The sequence below is a fragment of the Halyomorpha halys genome, unplaced genomic scaffold (assembly GCF_000696795.3).
Source record: "Halyomorpha halys isolate HHAL.00 unplaced genomic scaffold, Hhal_1.1 Scaffold176.1, whole genome shotgun sequence".
NCBI lineage: Eukaryota > Metazoa > Arthropoda > Insecta > Hemiptera > Pentatomidae > Halyomorpha > Halyomorpha halys.
In genome coordinates this window covers 1,249,752-1,272,752 of record NW_027106234.1, presented here as the reverse complement: position 1 = coordinate 1,272,752, position 23,001 = coordinate 1,249,752, and the positions used below count along the sequence as shown (strand labels likewise).

The 23,001-nt window shown below is 31.3% G+C and overlaps 1 protein-coding gene across 1 annotated transcript in view; it reads left to right on the top strand.

Annotated features, from left to right (window-relative positions):
* InR (Insulin-like receptor) overlaps positions 1 to 23,001 on the top strand; it is a 90,208-nt gene that overhangs the window by 22,990 nt on the left and 44,217 nt on the right. The window contains exons 6-7 of the mRNA XM_014418029.3: positions 5,140 to 5,306; positions 8,920 to 9,118. Coding sequence (XP_014273515.1) covers positions 5,140 to 5,306; positions 8,920 to 9,118 — 366 coding nt within the window. The remainder of the gene's footprint in view (positions 1 to 5,139; positions 5,307 to 8,919; positions 9,119 to 23,001) is intronic.

Here is a 23,001-nt window from a genome sequence, read left to right as displayed (position 1 = left end):
TAATGCTTCTATTGTCGAATTCTCTCCCACTGTCGGAAGAAATTCTGTTGGGCACACCATATGATTGGAATCATGTCCGAAGAGCTCGTAAAACCGCCTCCACTGATCTGTCCTGTACATGCCATAGCCACCTTACTGAATACATCAATGACTGACTCACTTATAGCCTTTCCAGGTGAAAGAATTCACCTGTAAGTCGCTTAGTGGTGTGTTGGCGGTAGAGGTCTCTTTTTGAGCTGCACGGGGTGGGTGCTGATCATACTTCGTACTGAGGTACACCTCGCGTTTCCCAAGAATCTCCTGGATTGTGCGTTTTCTGCCCCACCAGAAATATTTGCGCCGCAATGCTTGTAAAGTCTCGTTCAGCCCATGATGATTAGTTTTTCCTTGGTGATACACCAACACCTCCTTTTGATGTTCTGGATCTAGCAGGGGCCTACCATGAACGTGCATCGAATAAACGATTGGTCTATGCCAATTTTTTCCATTCTCCATAACCGTTAGATCTTTTCCCATACTGTTGCATTTCCAACATATGAATGGTGAATCTTGTGTTGGATGCTTCTTTTAATTCTCTATAGATTTGATCCTCTTTGACACCCGGTTGTGACCAGATAGTCGAAATGATACTGCTGCTGTGCTTGCTATGTTCCATCTTCAGCAACCCCGTGGATTTTGTCTTCCAAATAATCTGGTACTTCTTGTTGATAATCTCCTCAAGTTCCTCTATTTTCGTCGGTTTTTTGTCATTTGAACTTTCTTAGATGTCTCCTCTCCATTCTTGTTTTCTTGTGAGGCCGATTGCTGCTCTTCCAGAGTTCACTCCCTCAAAAACTACCTTCCAATTCCAGACGTTTTCCCTCGGTCATATACTACTGCGTTTAGCATTATTGCTCGCGAGAGCCAATCTGCTACTACATTTTCCTTGTCAGGTTTGTACGTGACGACCATGTTATACTGGATCAACAGTTCTTTCCACCTAGTAATTATCGCCGACGATTACTTTAGCTTCCCCATCCATTGGAGGGGCCTGTGGTTGGATCCTAAATCTTCTCCCAAAAAAGTAGGATTGGAAATACTCTATTGACCATATTATCCCCAGTAGTTCTCATTCCAAGGCGCTTTAAGTTGCTTCTGCCTTGTTGTCACCTTACCTCACTTTCTTATGACAGCACTACTCCCAGCGCGTACTCACTAGCGTCTGCCGTGAGCGTAAACTGCTTTTGGAATTCAGGAAACGCTAGTACTGGTTCCTTCTGCTACTGATTTATACATTTTCTTGTATTATCTTCAATGGCCGGCGTCATTGCTATCGCACTAACCTTCCTTAGCAAATTATTGAGGGGTACCAGGTGTTCCGCCATATCAGGGACCGACGATAGTAGTTTAATGCCCCTAACAATCTTCTGATTCCTTTTATGTCGGTCGGCACCGCTATCCGATGTAAGGCGCTACCTTCTGCACATCTGGTCTTACCCCCTCCTGAGATATGATGTGTCCTAGGAAATGTATTTGTTTTTGTCCCAGCAATGACTTCTTTAGGTTTTAATCCGAATTCTCACATCCTCTGGAAACCGCTCTTTAAGTGTTTCACGTGGTCTGTAACCGATTTACTAAACACCAGGAAGTCATCCATGTAAATCTGGCTTACTGATTCATCTATACCTCTCAAAAATTCGTCTGTTAACCTTTGAAATGTAATGTTCGCATTCTTCAGACCAAATGGCATTCTCCTAAATTACTAGCATCCTCGTTCGAAAGTAAAAGCCGTTTTGTGTTGGTCCTCGGGGTGCATATGAATCTGGTGTTACTCTGCTTTCAATTTTAAGGTGCTAAAGATTTTAGCCCCTCCTAGTCTGTCAAGGACATCCTCAAACCTCGGTATCCGATTCTTCTCATCGATGATATTATCATTGAGCTTATGTTAATCGATGACCATCCTATATATCTCCACGTTTTCACCTGGCATAGGCTTCTTCTACACCGCCCACAATGAACAATTATAGGGTGACGTACTGTCCACAATGATTCCTTGTCTTCATAAGTTTTTGATTTCTTCCAGAGTGCCTGTGGGTATCTTCGTTCTTTATCATATGTCACTCTTTCCTGTTTTAATGGAATCTCATGAACCGTCGTTTCTGTTGAACTCAATACCTTTCTTTCATTAAAGAAAATGTCATCAAATTCCGTTCTAATGGCGTCCTTCCAATTTTCCACCTGCGTTACTACCCCTACCCTTGCCTTCCTGTCTGCTATTGTTTGTTGGCATCTCTACTTCTTTCGTCCAATTTTAATATTCCATTTCCCATTACTATTCTTTATCTTAGCCCCACCTTCTCAAAAAGATCACAACCAATAATCACCTGATAATCCCTAAGCATCCTTCTCACGACATGAATTGTTGAAATGCCCCCTTTAGCCCCCACTTACCCAGTCTTATCTCTATCTTTCCCTCTACACTGCATGGTCCACCCAGAGTGATTAATTTAATTTGCAAACCTTTACTTGGAGTGTCCTCCCCTCGCCGCTAAGTAGTACTTCTCTACAAGAAATGGTGTTTGAACTGCTTGTGTCCACCAAATAGGCGGACCGCCCTGCTCTCCTTTCACGTGATAGTTTGTCAATGTGCGGTCGCCTCTCTGCTTACATCCTCCTCAGATCTCATGTGTCTTCCTTCCTCCTGGTCCTCGCCTCCACGTGCTTTCTCGGCTCCTTTGCTCATGACCATTCCTTTGTTCATCCACTTCGTCTTCAGTTTCGGTTACTCCTGAAACTTCCGCCGACTCACTTAACGATCCGCTCAGTCCCTGCCGAAGGCTTTTCCTCTGAACTTGTTGGACATTGACCTCCATTGGCTCGCCTTCTTCCATATTCCTTCTTCAATACATGTAAGTCATTCTTCCTGAATTATTAAGTCCCAGATTAATGAGGTCGTTAGACATTAGTGAACCCGACAGAACTAAATTGTAGTGTGTTTCTTATATTATTGTAATGTTCACTGCTTTTATTAAATTTGCTTATTATTTTTAAACTTGTTGATTTCTCCTTTTAACGTCTATTTTTTAATACACACACAATACAAAGTATCATTATTATTACTTCTTTGTCTTACTAACTTTGTATTTTGTTTCTTTATGCTTCTTTTTTTGACTTACATATTACATTAGTTACGTATATTTCCTTTCCATTTTTAAATTATTATTATTAAATTAAATTATTCATATTTCAAAGTTTCTTTGGATTATATAATTCTACATTTTTATTTTATTAATTATGTTATTTTACTCATATACTTAATTACCCATATATAACTTTTATTTCCCACTTCTTTCATTACATTATTTTTATCTATATTCATTCTGTACAATTATTTACTTTAATCATTCTATATATCCTTTATTCACTGGTTGTTATGTTGTTTTTTTTTCTTAGCTCTGATGAAGGCTATAAATTCTGGCCGAAACGTTGGCACTAGTAAATAAGCTTTTTAACTTATTTGTGTTATTCTCTGACCGCACCTCCAACTATCTTCTTCTCATAAATATTATCCACGGTCGACTATCTTCTCATCTATCAATGAACAATTTTTCGATACAATACTTATTTCTAATTTTCATTTTTTTTTTTTTCTCTAAATATAAGAAAAATAAACTAAAACAATATAGTGATTACAATGGTAAATTATGATAAATTTAGCAATGAAATATTTTGACAAGGAAATCAAAATTTACCTAAAGAAAAAAATTTAAAAACATAATTAAAATTATTTTAATTTTAAAAATGTTGTATTCTCATTTTGGAATTCCACTTAGGTATTAGTGAAAAAATAAAAAATATCAAAAATGCGTGGAAATACATAGATCAAGCAGACAAACATTGCAGCTCTCGTAGCATCAACGTCTAGAGAAGTGGGGGTAAGCTGCCACTTCCTCTGGTCTAGCAATTACAAATCTCGCGGCTTTAATCGTATTTTTCTCTTTACGATCATAAAAATGAAACTTTGCGCAGACTTGTTTTATTTGCTTGTGGTCAAGTGCCTATAAGCTCACTTTTTTTGATAAATTTTTTAAATCCCAAAATAATTACAACAAAAATTAATGAACCAATTTCAGTAACTTCTATGGGGTTCTAGATGGTAAATCCGTTTACAGATGGGAAATTTATTATTCCATATTCAAATGAGAAGAAAAGTAAATTTACCCCAGAAGTGCTGCCATCTCTTGAAAAAAAAAACTTATTAAAAATCGGTACATTTATCCTTAAATTCCGTAATTCCATTTCTCAGAATACCCGTCAGCTCCTAGTATACTCTCTCGTCTTCCCCCACTTCGACTATGGTTCCTTGGTCCTATGGAGGGCTATTTGCAAGACTAGAGTTGAGACTGAAGAGACTCATTAATTGCTTTGTAAGATTTATCTTTGGGTTTCCAAGGCACTCTCAAGTCTCTCACTGGTATACCGATTTGAATTGATTCTATCCAACCTCCCGAAGGCAATACCTATACCTGTTTTCCTATTCCAAGTTCTTAAAATCAAAAACCTATCTATATCCTTGATCTCCTCTTCGTTCATCCATCCACTCATTAAACACCAGATCCCAACCGATTGATTTATATATGCCCTCCTATATAACCGTCTTCTTTGACAAATCCTTCGTCATACATGCAACCTCCTTCTGGAATTCTCTTTCCATCTCCATTCACCAGTCCTCATCCATTCTTTCCTTTAAACAACACCTATTTCTACACTTATTGTATAACCAAACCTCCTTATTATTGTAATCAAATAAATAGACGTATATTGATTAACATTATAAACAGTATTTAAGCCAATATCCCAATGTAATTTCATTTTACTTACTGAAAACTTGTAAAGGCTTGCCATACTAAAATCTTAATGCATGAACCTGTATTTATTCTTAAGGTACATAAGTCCCAGAATAAAATTTTTCATTCATTCATACTATATGTATCCTAACTGTCCCTTTCTTATTTTATTTTAATTAAAAATCAAAGGATAATGGATCTGTAAAACATGCAAGATATCTCACTATATTGTGATTTGGATATTTATGCTTACATTGTATATTTATGCTTAGTATTTATTCATCAGAAAATAATATGTATTTATATTTTTTAGTTTGTCCTGCTCACTGTAATGGAAGCTGTAACAGTAATGGGGACTGCTGCCATTCATCTTGTCTTGGAGGTTGTCACGGACCTCCTAATAGTGATCAGTGTGTTGCTTGCAGATTTTTCAACTTTCAAAGAAGATGTGTTAAGAAGTGTCCAAACAATACATATGAGGTATTTTGACTTATATTGAAATAGTCAACTCCCGATAATCTGTAGAATTGAGTGTCCTGATTACCACCGATCACTGAAGTTCACACATTACTCATGTGGAAAAAAAAAAAAAAAAAAAAAGATGAAGATTGTAAAGCAAGTAAAAGCACATATTTAATTAAATTTACAAATTAATTCACAAGTAGAACAAATAATAATTTATCTATCTTAGTATATTAATTACCAAATATTATAGTTTTGGAAAGTTATTAAGGACTTTTTTCTATCTTTTGGTCTGAAAATACTCCCTTTTAATATTTGATTGAGTCTGTGTGAAACCACTTTCTGTACATATGAACAAATTTTTCATGAAATGATTTTGCATTTAAGTTGCTGTTAAGCTGATTTGCAGTTTTACAGATAATGGGGAGTTGACTGTCTTTATAATTACTTCTACAAATACCTACATTATCACTTAATCAGGATGCATTAATTGATTTTTCTAATGGAGCTCAATATAATATAGTTGAGTGCTCATTATGCAAAATAAGTTTGGAAAAATTTATAAAAAAAAAAAAAAAACATTTATTTTGTAAAAATTTATTTATTTGAAAAATCTCTTATTCTTGTCATTTGTTCTTTTGCATAATTAATACACTTTACATTATTATTTTAAAAGAAGTTATGTAAGAAAATCAATGAAATGTGAGAATCCCCTCCTTGAAGTTAATGTGAGTTTGTGTCTGTTTACCTGAATATTTTCCTTACTTATATAGAATATCTTCCTATAAGCTGTATATATAATTTATTTTACATATATGAGAATTGTGTCTGCTTGGAGGGATTACGAGGGTATTAAGTTTTGAACTTTGCCTAAGTCAGTTGAAGCGAGATCTCCCCCCTCCCCCAGTGTTTTGAAGAGTATTGACCTGATTTGTCCTGTTGGTTTTGGTCCTGAAGTGAAATTGTGAAAGCTATATTTAAAAAAGTTTTCAGTTAAAATACTTTCTCGAGTTTTTCTCGGCTGTGGTTTTGAAAAATGGAGACTGCCCAATAGATGATAAATTAGGTTTGAAGTGCTGAAATATATATTGGTGACTATTTAAGGCTTACTGTTTTCAATTTTTTTTTTTTTATTTAAGTTTTTTACATGTATAAATTAGTTTATAAGTATAAGAAAGTGTTTCCTTGTAAAGGCAATATGTTCTCCATCTGTAATTAGAATTTTTCCTGAAATAATAAAAAACAACAAAGCTTAATAATTTTTCAGTAACGTAATGTCTAAAATATAAAATTTTGCTGTGTTATTTTTCTATATAATAAATAAAATTTATAGTCAGATGTTTTTTTAAAAAGAATTTATTAAAAGTGAAGTTTATATATACAAAAAAGAAATATAAAATAAAAATAGCACCATAATACATTTATATCCTTGAATTTTACTGAGACCTTTTATTAGGGCGATATTGTAGTTAATGTCTTGACCATCTCATTAGATTTGAGATGGGTGAGAATTTCACTACTCAAACAGGATTGAGTGTAGATAATATATTATCTTTAAGACTGACCTCTTATGTAAATATCCTGGAAGTCTAAACATGTAGAATCGAGTCCATAACCAGTGGTTCATGGGAAGGTACAGCAATACATGTTCTTTGTGAAATTTTTTTGTTAAAACTATTTAATTAATTATTCTTCCTACAATCTGCTTCATACGGTTTACTATCTTCTTCCATTATTTTTCCTGTTTGTGTCAGCTGAAAGGTTTTAGTAGGCAAATGCACTGTAGAAATGACTCAAAATATACTTTTTAACTTCCAATTATATTCCGAGAACCCCTTTACGTCAAGTCTAAAGTGGAGTGAGCCATACATAGTTCAATTTCCAGCTTAGCGGCCCGCAGACTTTAATAAGTTTGGAACCACTAATCTAAAAATGCTACAGAAAATTTTAAGGAGTGACATAGTAAAATTATAGGCAATTTTTAAAATTTTAAATTTCTGTAAAATATCGTTAGTTTGATTGACACAATTTCTAATTGATTTTGACAATTTGTTTCCTTTAGAATTCAGGATGATCCCTTGTTTCTCATCTGTTAAATACTTTTAACTCATTTGTATGAAATATCACTTGTTTACATGAAAAACTGGAAAGAAATATTTTGAGGTCAAACTGTTTCGTTCTGTTACCAATATGTTGTAAAAGTATTTATCTGCAAATAATTAATTGTGAGTTATAAAAAAAACAACTTTTTTATTCAGATTTGCGGTCAAAATGTGGTAATAAAAATAAAATAATAATATTCCTATGATGGGGTTTGCCGAATTTAAAAAATATTTTATCAAATCGAATACCATATGATTATATTTACTTACTAAATATGTATAATTTATACCAAAAAAATTGAATTAATTTTTAATTATTTGTAATCTTAAATACTTTCTTGAGACTGGTTAATGGTGTTTAAATAAACAGCGACTAAATAATTTAAAAACACAACTTCATTCAGGCTATTCTGCCCATGCCAATTCAACAATATCTAATTAGTCAATTTTCACATTAAAACAACAATTAAAAAATTTTATCACAGTCTCTTATTTGTTAAAAATTTCTTTAACAATGTTGATTGTTGTGATAAATTTTAACATGAAGTTGTGAAAAAAACTGTTGTGAAAAACAGTTCGAAATGGTTCCTTATTTAAGCTCAGTTCTACAAAATAATTCCACAGGATTTGTCCCATTCCTAGCTGTGTGGATGTTATATAACCTATCGGTATTTTGACTAAGATTTAGATAAATAAAAATTACAATAATAAGTCACTTCTACCACCACAGAACTAATATTCAGTATTTTTTCATGGAAGAATATAAAAAAGAACCACTTATCATCTGAGCGAGAAGCTAAACTCAGATCTGTCTGATGAATGCTCAACATAAGAAGAAGAAAAATAAGAGTGAATTTTTTGAAGATCAAAGTGGTGATAGTCCAAATGAAAGGGATGATCAATATGAAAAAAGAAACATAATAATATAGGCCAAAATGCTCGTGATGAAGGAGATGTAAGTGAGGACAAGAATATTTGTACTCTTTCAAATGAAGAGAGTAGTGATGATTTACTACTTTTGAGAAAAGAAAATAGTTATTACCATGCCAGTTTTAAAAATTTATCTGTAATTAATTTTTAGTATTGTTTTTCATAAATTATTTATAAATCTTGGAACATATGTCAGTTCTGAATTTCCAAAAAGTTAGAAGTAAAGAAAATTATAAGAATGTAAATATTTGTTTATTTGATTTCTTTTGTGATCCTGGTGCTAAGGATGTTTTCATTAAAAATAAATAATGGTATATTCAAAGGACTTCTTAGTCTTAAGAAATGATTATATTATGCTCTCTAAAAAAAAATTCCCAATAAAGTTGGCATATCCTCACTAAACACATGGTATAACCGTCACCTAGTTATGTACAGCCTTTCCCCACTTGTTTTCTCTTTTTGATTTAAAGTGTACACTAAAATTTGTGTGAAGGGGATTGTCCTAAATTTTTTTGATCATACCTAATAAATTTATGAACATTAATTTTTTTGTTTATTTTATCCTTTATTCAGTTGATTGTAATTTTCTTATGTAATAGTACCTGAACCGTCGCTGCATTTTGGAATCGGAATGTTATGGATTACCGAAGCCACGAGAAACTGATGATATTATCAACAGAAAGAACAACCCTTGGAAGCCTTTTAAAGGACAATGTGTATTAGAGTGCCCAACAGGATACTTAGAAATAACAGATACATCTAGTGGTCAAGATAGATATAAATGTGAAGCTTGTAAAGGTAAGAGTAGGCCTAGGCCTTTGTAGTAGTAATTCCCCCCCCTTCAGTTTCTTGACAATGTTTAGTATATTTAATTTAATTACTTCTGAGGAAGTTTGTAATTGTATACTATATGCTAAATTACAGAAGATATTGTTCTACTTTTTTTTTATATTTATTTTTTTAGACAAATCACACTTTTTGTCTGTACTTTTTAAGAATTACTATTAAGAAATGAAACTGGGTGTGTGAAAGTTGAAAAAAAATAATAGAATTCATAAATGACTCTGTTCAGGGTCCTTAGCATGGGTTAGTTAGGTGGCAGCGGTTGTGGCCTGGGGTGCTGCTACCACGTTCGCGACGAATCAAGGATAAAAGTTAAAGCCAGTGAGTAAACTAAAAATCTTGATTACAAAAAAAGTAATTTATAACAGTTATGTTGATAAAGATATTGTAAAATAATTAAAGTGATAAAATAAATATTTCTACATATATCACTCACCAATATTCTATTGATATTCAGTTAGTCAAATTCAATGTTGTATCTCTCCTCTTTTCTCTTTGATTTCCTGATGATCAATAATGGCTTTCCTATCACTAACTAAGATAAAATATTCTTGTAGATGCATAAAAAATTCTAATTCATATTCCACTTTTTTGCTTATTCTTTTTTATCTTTACCTTCTTACATGATAAGTTGGCTAGTAGAAGTAATTTTTCACAAACAAGGAATGCATTTTATAAAAATAATAATGCAACACTTACGATGGTATATCAAACCATAAAATAGACTTCCACTTACTAAGTGTTTTAGTACAAAATGAGCTAAATAATCTATTTAACATTTCTATTACTCGGAAATTCATTTAGAAAATAAAGAATATGAAGTATTTTTCTGTTACTTTTGAGTACATAAACCATGAAGAACTAACTTCTCTGACAATTTACTTTGTCAATGGAAATCCTGATGATGTAGAAATTATAAAGACTAGTTTATCCCTGTGAGAACTCTCACATTAGATATTTATCCTTTTTTTAAATGAATTTGAGTTAAATTATACCCTTGCTTAGTTCATAAATTATTTAATGAACGATAAATTTTAGGACTTTAAAACACAGGGCTCAGAACATTCCATGGGAACCTACAAAAAGTCAAGAATACTTAAAAATATGATAATATTTTCGCTATTTTGACCTCAAACTATTTCCAAAAATTCCTGGGATATCACTGAGTAGTTTGATCCATTATAATTATTAATTGGTTCAGCCGGCAGCTCAAAAAATAGTTACATACCTATAAACAGACAGGCTAATCACATTTGATTCTGTAATTTTTCTGTGCCTTGAGCTCAAATTATTTAACAGATCTCTCTGAATAATTTGGGCATAAAAATTGAAAATCGTATGAACCATTTGCTCAAAAAAGCGTTATATATTCAGAAACAGACAGACTGATCACATTTAGTAAAATGGTGTTTTTTTCAATATTTTGATTTCAAACTGTTTCAAAACATTTATGGGATCTCATTTAATTGTTTGAGCCAACAAAAGTGAAAACCATCCTAGCCATTTTCTCAAATAATCAGTACCTACCTACAAAGGGTAAGATTATAATAGATACTTAAACACTTTATTACCCTATTTGTGGCTACCCTGTAGGTAAAATTATCAATGAAGTCTGTAAAAAATAATTATCTCAATATTGTTTTGTTTGTACCCTATCTGTACTCTATAATGCCCAATTGCCTGAAATTGTTTGATAAAGAAGAACATTTATTCCCTGACTCCTATAGAGGACAACTTTTGTATTATAATGGAATGGTTTATGTTGTCAAATGCCTTCAACATATCAAAGAAAACAGTTATCATTTGTTGCCCCTTAATAAACGCGTACTGAGCTTCTGTCTCCAATGTTGTCAAGTGTTCTATTAAGGATCAGCTGATACTGGAATGATTTTATTAGGTCATTTTTTATTTTATTGATGATTCTCCATTATTTTGCTGACACAGCTTGAAAGATTTGACGATGGCTGGATGGGATGAGCTTATCTTTTCCGATTTCTAGGATTGGAATGACAATTGAATCATCCAAAATATTTGATAATTTTTGTCGTGTACCATATGTGATTGTAATAATTAAGTAACCATTGCTTTATGCTGTTTGAAAGATTTTAATCACATGTGTATGATGTCAGGACTCGGAGAGGAAACTTTTACAAACTTCAATATATTATTTAGTTCCTACATTGTAAATTTTATTTCGTAGTATGTGGTTATATCATCTGTATTATTTTGAAATTCTGTTTCCTCTGGAATGCTATTTTGGTTAAGGTTATATAAATTAGAAAGGTAATCAGCAAAGGTATTTGAAACAATCAATGGATCATCGGACAGTCGTCTGTTTTGTTTTCCAACAAAATGCTCTATGTCTTTCATACTCTATTAGGTTATCAGGTGTCATAGATCTTTGATATGTTTTGTAGGCCTTCCTACAGTTTTTAATGGTTTCTTCACATTTATCATCAAGCTATGAGACAGATGATCTTTTCGGAGATCCAGATGTCATCAGTGCCGATGCTTGAAGATGGTGTTATTGAATGCTTCACATCCTTGTTAAATAGTCATATTACAAGGAGAACTTTGTGGTGGAGCAGCTAGGGATGAAAATTGAAGCTAATCAGCTTTGTCTAGCTATCATCAGGGTTTAGTTTGGCATGTAGGATTTACATCTGCGAATTTTATTAAAATTGGGAAATGATCACTAATGTGTAAATCGAGAAGAACAACAGTCTAGATTGCTGTACAACGTAGAACTGCAGAGGGATAGGTCAAGAGCAGAAAATGTTTCATAACTAGAGCTGAAGTAGGTTGGTTGAGTACTATTTAGAAGGAATAGTTCGGTTGCTTCCATGAAAGTTTCTATTATTTTACTGGATGCGTTTAGGACTTGTGAACTTCATTGAGGATTATGTCCGTTTTGATCTCCAACGAGGATAACAGGATGGAATAGGTGACTAAATATGTCTCGGAGATGCTGGGTTTTTATTGAATGATCCTGGAGTAAGTATAAATTACAGACTGCAATAATGAAGTTTAGGTGAAATTATTTTCAAAAATTTGAAAAAAGCTAAAAACTACCGCTTGGAGATGAGTGTTTATTGGTATCGATCCGGAATGCACAGACTGTTTTATGGTATGATAGACTCCGTGATGACCATGATTTGATTTAAGACCCTGGATAAATAAAAACAAAACTTAATAAAAATTTGATTTCTAATGTTAAGAGAACAAAATATATATAGGTATAGAAAATAATTGAGGCATTTGCTCTCAAAACCAGCTCATTCCATTTTTGTAAATTTTACTGGAGAAACGAAAAACTTATCAACAATTTAGAACCTAAATTATTGATTTTTTTAAAAATATGTGTAGCCACGTCGGGATAAATTTCCATTTTCACTCTAATCTAATTAATACCCATGTAATTTGATTGGAATGTTATTTAGTCTAGTTAAATTGGAATGAGCTGGTTTTGTTGCAAAACGTCAAGTTTTTTCTTCTTTTTTTTAAACTTTTTCCCATACAAAATTGGTGCTTAATTGTTTTTAACATTACCTCAATATTCTTCATGTGTTTTGTGAGTTTTGGATTAAGATTAGTTTGTTTCTTTAAACAAGCTATGATTTCAAAATTTAATTTAATATAAATTATACTTGCTTTAAAAGAAAATTTTGTCTAGATAATTATGCTGCAATTTATAGTTACCTAACTTAAATACTTTTTTATTTGCTGCTTCCTATGCTTTAAGAAAAGAAAAATGCTTAATTAAACACAAAACTTGATTTTTTTGCTTTTCTGAATGTTATAAAAAAAATAGTCCATATGAACTTTTTTCTTGCTTTTGAAGTCTGCTGTCACTACTTTAAAAATTAATTAATGTCTGCCCAAAAAACCTTACTCCATTCTGCACTTTTTGGCATATTAGGAACCATATCTTACCCATCCTAAAAGAAATCTTGACTTCATAATTCGAAAGTTAAATTTTATCAAATATTAAAGTTTTTCTTGAAAGAGGTTGAGAAAATTATTCATAAGTAAAGTATGATGAAGAATTTTTCGTCTTAAAAAAAAAATTACGAATTTTTGCTATTGGCCCACCCATGGGCCCTGTAAGGCCCCTTGTGATAGATTTAGTTGAACCAAATCATATTTCTGAAAGGGGGTGTTGTCTACTTTATAATAGTACAATTGGGACTTCATCACCTTGAATAAAGAATGTTGGGACACATTAAACATAAGTTTATACTTACCATGTGTTTTGTTTCTTGATCTCACTCCTCAACCAATTTCTCCTTTATTATATCCATAGGCAATGACAGTTCTACCAGTAAAAAAAAAGTAATTCAGAATATATTATAATATTACAATATTTAGAGTAAAAAAACACATCGATCCAACCTGTATGAAGGGTAGAGCCTAGCTCAACTATTACTAGCCTTCTGTCTTATTAATTAAAAATGTGTGTCTTATTTTATTAATAATTATGCAATTGATATAATGATGGAAAATATGAACTTTTGGATTTTTTGATCGGAAAATGGGTTTTTGTCTTGGTGGTTACGACTAGGCAACTCAGTTTGTCCTTGTGGTAGGGGCTAGCAGTTACTTTACTCTACATACAATTCGAAGTGTCCACTGGGACATATCCCTCTGGAAGTGAAAGGGTTAATTATGGAATTCACATAATTAACATTGATCTAACCCTTTAATTAGTTGATAAAAAAAACTTATGGTAAAGTGAATTTTTAGTCCACAACACTTCTTAAAAGTTACTGTTATATCTGTAGTGGTAAAGAAAAATATTTAATATATTTCTATTTCCAATAAATGTTATCAGTTTATATATTGAAAAAAAAATTAATTTTGTGCTTCTTTTTCTATGACTGTTCAATCTTGACCAAATAGTTGTAACTTTTTGAAATTTGTCTCAATTTTCTTTGGAATCTTCAATTCTAATACTATTTATTGATTCCACATGTTCTTTACTATTGGTTTAATCAGTAAAGCCTATAATAACCCTCTGCAGAGTGCACGTGGGCGTACCCAGAGGGGGCAGGTGGGGGTGAGTGAAACAAATTATTAATTTAATAAACAATATTTTTTTTCAAGCAAATACTAATTGTAGTCACTAATAAAGCACTGCGACAATATATATAATGTTCTTAAAATTTTGGTTTCATTCTCCTTTTCCGTGCTGAAATATCACAACCTGATTGACTATGGCTGGCCCTCAAGTTTTGATCCTGGGTATGCCCTTGAGAGTACACCAAGTTGTTATACTAATGGGCGTGCAGCAGTGTCAACACTGCACATTAATCTTTCTTATTTTTGAAATATGATTGTTGTACAAATTGAATAAAATACCAATTCTGTTGTTTTAAAAATATTTTTTAATTATATAAGACTCTATGATGAAATATGTATGTGGTAATTAATAAATAAACAATCCTGCATAATGGTTTTATTTTAATTAATGCTTAACATCTGATATATCTTTTTTTTTATTTAGGATATAGTAGAATAACATAAATTCATGACCTAGTCTTCATTACCAATTAAGATTATTGGATTTATTTATTATTGGATCATGTATTTTTTAAATATAATTTACATCTTACCGGGTAATAGTGTAATGCAGCATTCATTTCTTTTACAATTTTGACATCACTCTTGTTTTTTTCCATCTAATGTAATGCACACCTAACTAGTAGCAAATATATTTTTCCATGTCTGCTGGTTGAAGTGAAGTGCCTTATTCTTGGATGAAAATACTGAAACAGCTCTTGAGAGCCTTCAAATTTCCTTCCATTTATTGTATTCCTAAATTAGCCGAATGTCTTATTCTTGCAAATAAACTTGGGAACTAATACCAGTGATGTTTAGTTCTCGAAAAGAAATAAGAAGTGGCCAATAGTTTGTTTTACTTATTGGTGTCTTGGTTATAACATATGTGGCTTGGATTGCCGGAGTGATGTTTCAGGATTTAGCATGCCCACAAAACTAACGGTCGCTCGCATTCAACTCAGACCTGTCTTAACTCGCTCAAGCTCTAGAGAAGTTCAATTGAGTTTACCTGAAACTTCTTGTCTAAAAAATACTTTATAAAATTATCAAAGTGTGGTCCAAACACTGTATATATGGCTGGCAGAGGGTTAGGGAAAATTATTTAATTAATAGGTTTGGTTATTGTTTTATTTCTTCTTAAAATCTGAACCTAGACCATTTGCTTTTGCAAAAATGACAGAAAACTTTTTCGAGATTAAATGTAACAGTACAAAAGATATAGTTAAACTCAAAACCTTATTTAAGCATATTTTAATTTCATACATACTAAATTTGTTGTAAAGATTTGGTTTTCCTTAGTAAAAAAGTATTTAATGAAGAATACATTTTGACTTTCCCTTCCTCTAGCTTGAATAGGTTATTAACAGATAGATATCCCTTTCTTTCTCCTTTTTTTGAGCTTATAAGAGTGTCAAAGACACATAAACATACCACAGAGTTTATTCTGATCCTATGTTTTTATAATTATATTATTCAAATCATAAGTTTTTATTTATTACACTTTTTTATTGTCAGAGAGTAAATATTGTTTTGTTTTTTTTTATTTATAATTTTTATCTTTTCCACTTAATGTAATAAGGTGTGCCTAGCCTCCATTATGTGGCGTACTATGCCATCACTTCAATTATTTTTACTGAGTACAGGTCATTCGATAAAATATAGTTTAGTCATATAAATTCTCCACTTAACTCATTTTTCTACAGGTCAGGTATTGAACACAGTGCTTTATTTTAAAAAATCGTCAGTTGTTAATCGTCCCTTAACACCCATGGCTACATTTCACAACCATCTCTAAAGAACAGTTCGAAGTATAATAGTCCAGTAAATGTTTAAATCTATCCATCCAAATCCTCTAAATTTTCAAGTTTTGAAGAGAGAACATGAACTGCGTGATTTAGCGACCAAGATATAACAAGTACTTCCCACATTAAACCAACCTTGCTTTTATTTCTTTGTGAATTTCATGTTTTGATATTATGCAGGCCAGATACTTAAGCATTTTTGCATATTCAAACCTTTTCTTCCTTATAATGAATTTCTTCAAAATTACCTTTTTTCTCCTAACCATTTGCTTTGTTATAACTCTCCCAGGAACCATAGAAAAAGAATTCTGTGGTGTGTTGCTATTACTAGAAAAACTCCATGTCTGAGATTTTATTTGCAACTTACTGCACAATTTGGCTTTTTTACAGCAAAAAAATCGGTCTCTATAAATAAATACCTCAAATATGACCATACTAACAGGTAATCAAATTCTTAAATAATTTCTTTCACTACGTTTTTTAGATTTTCTAAATTGTTTGTCTGGAAACTTTAAAAAAAAAAATTTTTTTGTTGAGGTTTTTGACAAGTTACACCTTGAGTATGCATGGGATTGGAATAATAAGTGTCATAAAATTCATTTTTAAAATTGACTGTGAGAAGCCTTAATTAAAAAATATGTCTTTCCATAGTAGATAAAGTATGCTAGAGAAGAACTGGAATAGAAAACAGAATATACTTTACTATTAAAAGAAAAAAAATGGTGTCAATCGAGCTTTAAGCATTTAGTATCTTAACTATTATTATAACTGGCTATTATATGACAAACGCATAGATAGAAGTAGTCTAAAACTAAAAATCCCCTAAAATTGGCCCTGAGAGTAACAGAGGTCGGATTTTCTCGCAATTGCATATTTTTCTGAGAAATCAAACAAAAACTAAAATGAATTTTTAAAATTTACTTAATTTTTATGTTAAGAAAAAAAAACTAATTCTACACTGTAGATAGGTCCTGCCTTAAACTTTTACAGGAAGTATATTTCTTTCTTTTTTCATTGGGATGTGCTATTTAAAGTCTAAGTATCATATTTTAAAGTATGTGGTAATTTTCGATTATGTAACTACAGTATGTTAGTGTAATGATGTGGTTGATTAATCACCCAGTGTGCATGTAGGAACATTTTTAGGGTATAGCTCCTGTAGTCACAGGTCAGGTTAATAGTTACAGGTTCCATTTAACGGAAACATAAACAGCTAGAATTTATACGAAAGCTAAATTATGCCCAATAGGTTATAAGCCTTAGTGGAAAATGATGTAAGCGGGTGGAGCTCCATATCCTTAAAACTATGCCAAAAACGTTCATAGGACATTATTTAAAGTAGAATAAATTTTCTAAAATATGAGCCCTAACAGAGCTTATTATGTTCAATAATTTTAGAGATACTGTTTTTCTAAAAGCAATATTGTTTTCCAAATAACGAAAATATAATGTGTTATGAATTTATTTTGGCTAATTTCATGAAAACTACTGCTTCTATGGAAATAAACATCATAAACTACTTTATAGTATATTTAACTAGCTTTAATGTATGTGCTAATAAAAATCTGTACGTCCAATTGTTCCAGAGATATTGTTTTTCATAAACCATAAGTTTTGTTCTCACAACTGGAAATCAACATTTTGTGAATTTATTTTGGCGAATATCATGAAAACTACTTACTATTGCTACGAATATACAAATTGTAAAGTAGTTTATTTAACTACCTTTAATTGGAGTGCTAATAAACATTTGTACGTCTTATGGTTTCTGAGATATAGTTTGTCGTAAACCTTAAGTTTTGTCCAAACAACTGGAAATAAATATTCTGTGAATTTATTTTGGAGAATATCATGGAAACTACTATTGTTACGAATATACGAATTATAAAATAGTTAATAATTTTTTTATTTTATAATTATAAGTAATTATAATTTAACTTGTTTTAATTGGAGTGCTAATAAACATCTGTAATGGTTTCTGAGATATAGTTTTTCATAACCCATAAGTTGTCCAAACAACTGGAAATCAGGTTTTTGATGAATGTTCATTCAACTAGCTTTAATTTGATTGCTAACTGACTGATATATGTACGTTTTAAAATTCCTAATATTCCCAAAATAAATTCACTAACTATTGATTTTTCATTATTATATGTTCCTTTTTAAAAAAAACCTCGAGATCTAGTGAATGTAATAGTAGTATTAGGGCTCATATATTAGAAAATTGACTCTTTAAATGATTTTCGGTAAGGTTTTTTAGTTAAAGATATGGAGCTCAGAATATGTTTACCATTCCATTGGATGGAACTAAAAAAATTGTCATAAATTTTGAAAATGGACCTTATTACATCAGTTTCCATTTAGGTTTATAACCTGCTTGGTGTAATTTTAACTTTTTTATAAGGTAGTTTTAAGGATATGGAGCTCCAAATGTGTTTACTGTTTCATTAAATGGAACTCAATAATTTGACATGTTTAAAAGTGTCAGTTTTGAAAATGTACCTGCTTTAGACAGCAAGACTAGGTGGTCCTAGTTGTAACTGACTAGGACTATAAATTAAGATTATATATGTTTGTCTGTTGAATAAATGTGTTAATGGCTCCTAGTCTATCACCTATTTTAAAACTTTATATTCAAATCATAGCCTCTATTCATCTTAGCCTTCTGCAGCATTTACTTATATAAATACCCTTGCTAGCAAAAAGAACTAATCTTAAATCTGAACGCTATTTTTATTCCTCTTAATTTTGATGATACTGAGGATAAAATTGTTTGTTCTTTTAGTCTCTTCTATGAGTTCGTGCTCTTGATTTGAACATTATTTTCCAAAAAGTTTAGTTTCATTGATTAAACATGATATTCTAAGAACAGATTCTGTTTTTACCTAGCATGATAAAGAAGCCGCCTTTTAATTCATTTGTTAAACCTCCTATTTATATGTTTTTCTTCTTGTGGTATAGATCTATTACAACTGTGATTCCTGATTCTAAAATTTTCTCATTGGTTACTGATAACCTAGGGTAACTGAATTCTAAACAAAAAGGAACAGGAGCCATTAGTTGGCAATGATGTGGTTAACTCATCAGTACCCAGAACTTTTTCACATTGTTTATTTTTCTATTTTGGAAAATAGCAATCTACCCTTCCTACCCTAGTGAAATTTGATTTCAGAAGAAAAAACATTTAAGCCTAGGTTTCACAGTAACAGTGATTGTGACTATAAAAGTGACACTTACAGCGGTTCCAACCACTAAGATGGTGTAAACTGACATTCACTATCTATCAGGATTTGCTTCATAGTTGGTAGTACTATCAAATGTGCAACCAATTATTATGACAGATATCTGTCACATGGAAATGGGCCTTTAGCCATTCTATACATGAGGGATTCATTTACAGGTTGACAGTAACTTTACTAACCATATTTGAAATTATTATACCAGATAAATGTTTCCATATTAAACGGCTTATGTTTTACTTAATTAATAATGGATGAAGAGTGCTGATCATTGTTATTTATTATAACTCATCACTCCTATTAATGGTTTCAATTGTTTAGCATTCATCATTTTTATCTTTTTAGAATTGATTTACTTTTGGATAGTGTTATATGACTTGATGCCAGTTTGTAAAAAGTTTGATATATCTGATTAATCCTCATCAATGAATAATTTTTCTGGAATTTCAATAAATGAGAATAATTTTGTTTGTATAGACAATAACAAAGAATGATGTAGTAATTATGTTTATTTAATTTAGCTCTTATTTTTCACGTACTTGACTGAATATTATATTGTTTCGGAGGGAAGGGAGGCAGACAATACTGTTGCTGGGTGTTAAGATTTTCTTTTTATGCTGTATTTTATCATTATACACAATTAGACACAATGTATTTTATGTTTAAATTCCAACTTTAGTTACTTTACTTATTATTTAGCTATATATATGAATAACCAGATATTAGTTTCTTCAAAGTGATTTTTTAAATTTTCTGTTTATCCAGCTGAGTTAATATATTTTTTCTTTAGTTTTAAAAATGACTATAGTTAGCTTTGTTTCTTTTTACTTTCATGATGCATTTATATTATACTATTTTTTGTTCATACTTCAATGTTAGGTTTTTTTTTTAGAGAGGTGTGTAAATGTTGCTTTGCTGATATCCTTGAGGATTTATTTATTTGTATATTATTTGGAACTGAAATAGGCTTAATCTTTTTCTTTTATTCTATCCAAGTTAGGAAGTTTTAAATCAATGAAACCTAAACTACCCTTAATCTATTATTAGAAATCTGATTGCAGTTTTGCTTCTTTAGTGTTTATTCCAACAAGTTTTCAATTCTTAATTGAGCTACTTAGTACTGTTTCAATACTACTTACATACATTTCTACAAATTAAAAAAAAAAAATCCAGTCTTACCATGCACTTTTAAATTTAAAAGTATTTTATCTGTTATAGATATTACCTTTGTACTTTTTACAGTTGACTGGTGGGTGAAACTTCAGTCTCCCTATTTTGACAACCTGGAAATGACTCATCAAGTTATTCCTAAGTTCTGGCTGGGCTGCTTTTGACAATCTTACAATAATTTAGCTGCTCATGGTTCAATAAATATTGTCTGTTTCTTGGCATTCCATGGGGGAGAAAAAGTGGTTAGTATAAGAACACACTTGACTAAGCTTGCTGTGATTATCGGCTTAAATGTTTTTTATTTTCTTTTGTTAATTTTTTCTTTTATTTATTTATTGTTTTTTTTATTATTTTTTTTAAATGGCTATAATTGTGGGGTTATTACTCTAATAATTTTTTTCATCTTAATTATTTATTCAGTAACCCATCTAGCACTCATATTTTGATGTACCATTCCCAGTATCCTAATTATTAGTGGGTATTAGTATCATTATTTCCATCAAGTGGGATGAAAAATAATCCATATTTTTACTTAATGGACAAAAGTTTTGGATTCATGTATGTTACTGTTTTGTTTTTCAACATTTTTCAAAACTTATATTAATTACAAAATTTACTTGTATATGAGAGTTGTTGAATTAAAAAAAAAAGAACACTCATTACATTTAAAATAGCCAAAACAGTTTAATTGTTTATTGAATGAAACCATGGGTAAAATAACCTTCAAAGCAGCTGTGCTAAATTTAAGTCCCCATTTGAGATATGAAATTCTTCGATGTATACTTTATATAGGTGTAAAATTTTAGCAGGATTTATTACATTTCATAATAACTATTTTAAATCAAATTTTTTTTTTACCTTTATATTCTAATAAAAAAAATCTAGACCTTTTTATTAGTTCAATATCTAATTTAATTTTTATTATTGCTATCATAAATTCTATGTTAAATTTACTGCATTTTTCGTTCACCGGTAAACTTAAAAATGTGTTATAGATAAGAAGAAATAGTGTTTTTATAAGTTACCCAAATATCAGTTTCTTCCTTAATATTTACCTATTAATAAATTATTTCCATAAAATTTTATTCTTTTCCTATCACCGTTTTCATTTTTATATCATTAGTATTCACATTGCCATTTTCCAATCAGCAGTAAACTCCGCAATTCATGTCTGACCTTCGAAATTATTCTATAAAATAATTAATATTTTTGCTATTTAGGGAGTACTGGTTCTAGTTCATGAACAACAGTGTTATATAGGGTTTTTTTTAAAGCCCGATAGAACTTGAAATTGTAAAAAATAACACAAAAAATTAAATTGTAATCAAAATTTTTTTTTTATTCGAAAGATCAATACGTGACATTAACATTTGAAAATGATTTCGGGCATATGGGCACCGCGGCTGTTCTTGACGAAGCGCATTCTGTAAAATTGTGTTCATTTTTGGCTTAACGGGTTTGTTAATAAGCAAAATTGCCGCATATGGTCGTGCGATTTGACACCTCTCGATTATTTCCTGTGGGGCTACGTGAAGTCACTGGTTTATGCTGATAAACCAGCAACAATTGACGCCTTGGAGGCCAGCATTGTTCTTGTTATTCGTGACATACGGCCAGCAGTGCTCGAAAAAGTGGCCCAAAATTGGACGTCCAGAATGCGCTTCGTCAAGAACAGCCGCGGTGCCCATATGCCCGAAATCATTTTCAAATGTTAATGTCACGTATTGATCTTTCGAATAAAAAAAAATTTTTGATTACAATTAAATTTTTTGTTTATAATCTTTAAATTTCTTTCTTGAGACTGGTAATTGTTTACTAAATAATTCAAAAAACACTATCCAAAATTATAGTCTCAAAACATTTATTTCATTCACACGTCCAACGTTTCGGCCAATTCGGCCATCTTCAGGGACAATCTCAAATTACTATGAGACATATCATCCAACCATTTAAAAAAACTCCATACAGGCCATTCTGCCCAGGTCAAAACATTAATATCTAATATGTCAAAATTACATTAAAAATCACAGTCAAATTATTTCTCTTTTATCACTATTTATACACTTACACTGAAAAGTGTTATTGTTAATGTTTTGACCTGGGCAGAATGGCCTGTATGGAGTTTTTTTAAATGGTTGGATGATATGTCTCATAGTAATTTGAGATTGTCCCTGAAGATGGCCGAATTGGCCGAAACGTTGGACGTGTGAATGAAATAAATGTTTTGAGACTATAATTTTGGATAGTGTTTTTTGAATTATTTAGTAAGTAATTAATTTTTTGTGTTATTTTTTACAATTTCAAGTTCTATCGGGCTTAAAAAAAACACCCTATATTAGGAGATGATGTGGTCAGCCTTGGTTCTTAGAAAACTGGCTTTTTCTCTGACCCATTGATAGGTGAGGTTCTTTTCTTGTAGAAATTTGGCATGCGGAGGATGGTTTCCAGACCCCAGCTCCAATTATTAAAGCCAAAAATTAATTCAACTTACTATTTCCCAATTCTAAAGATAGCCCAGGATTTAGGAATCCAGTTTCTTATTCTCTTCCCTACTCCATCCATTTGATAT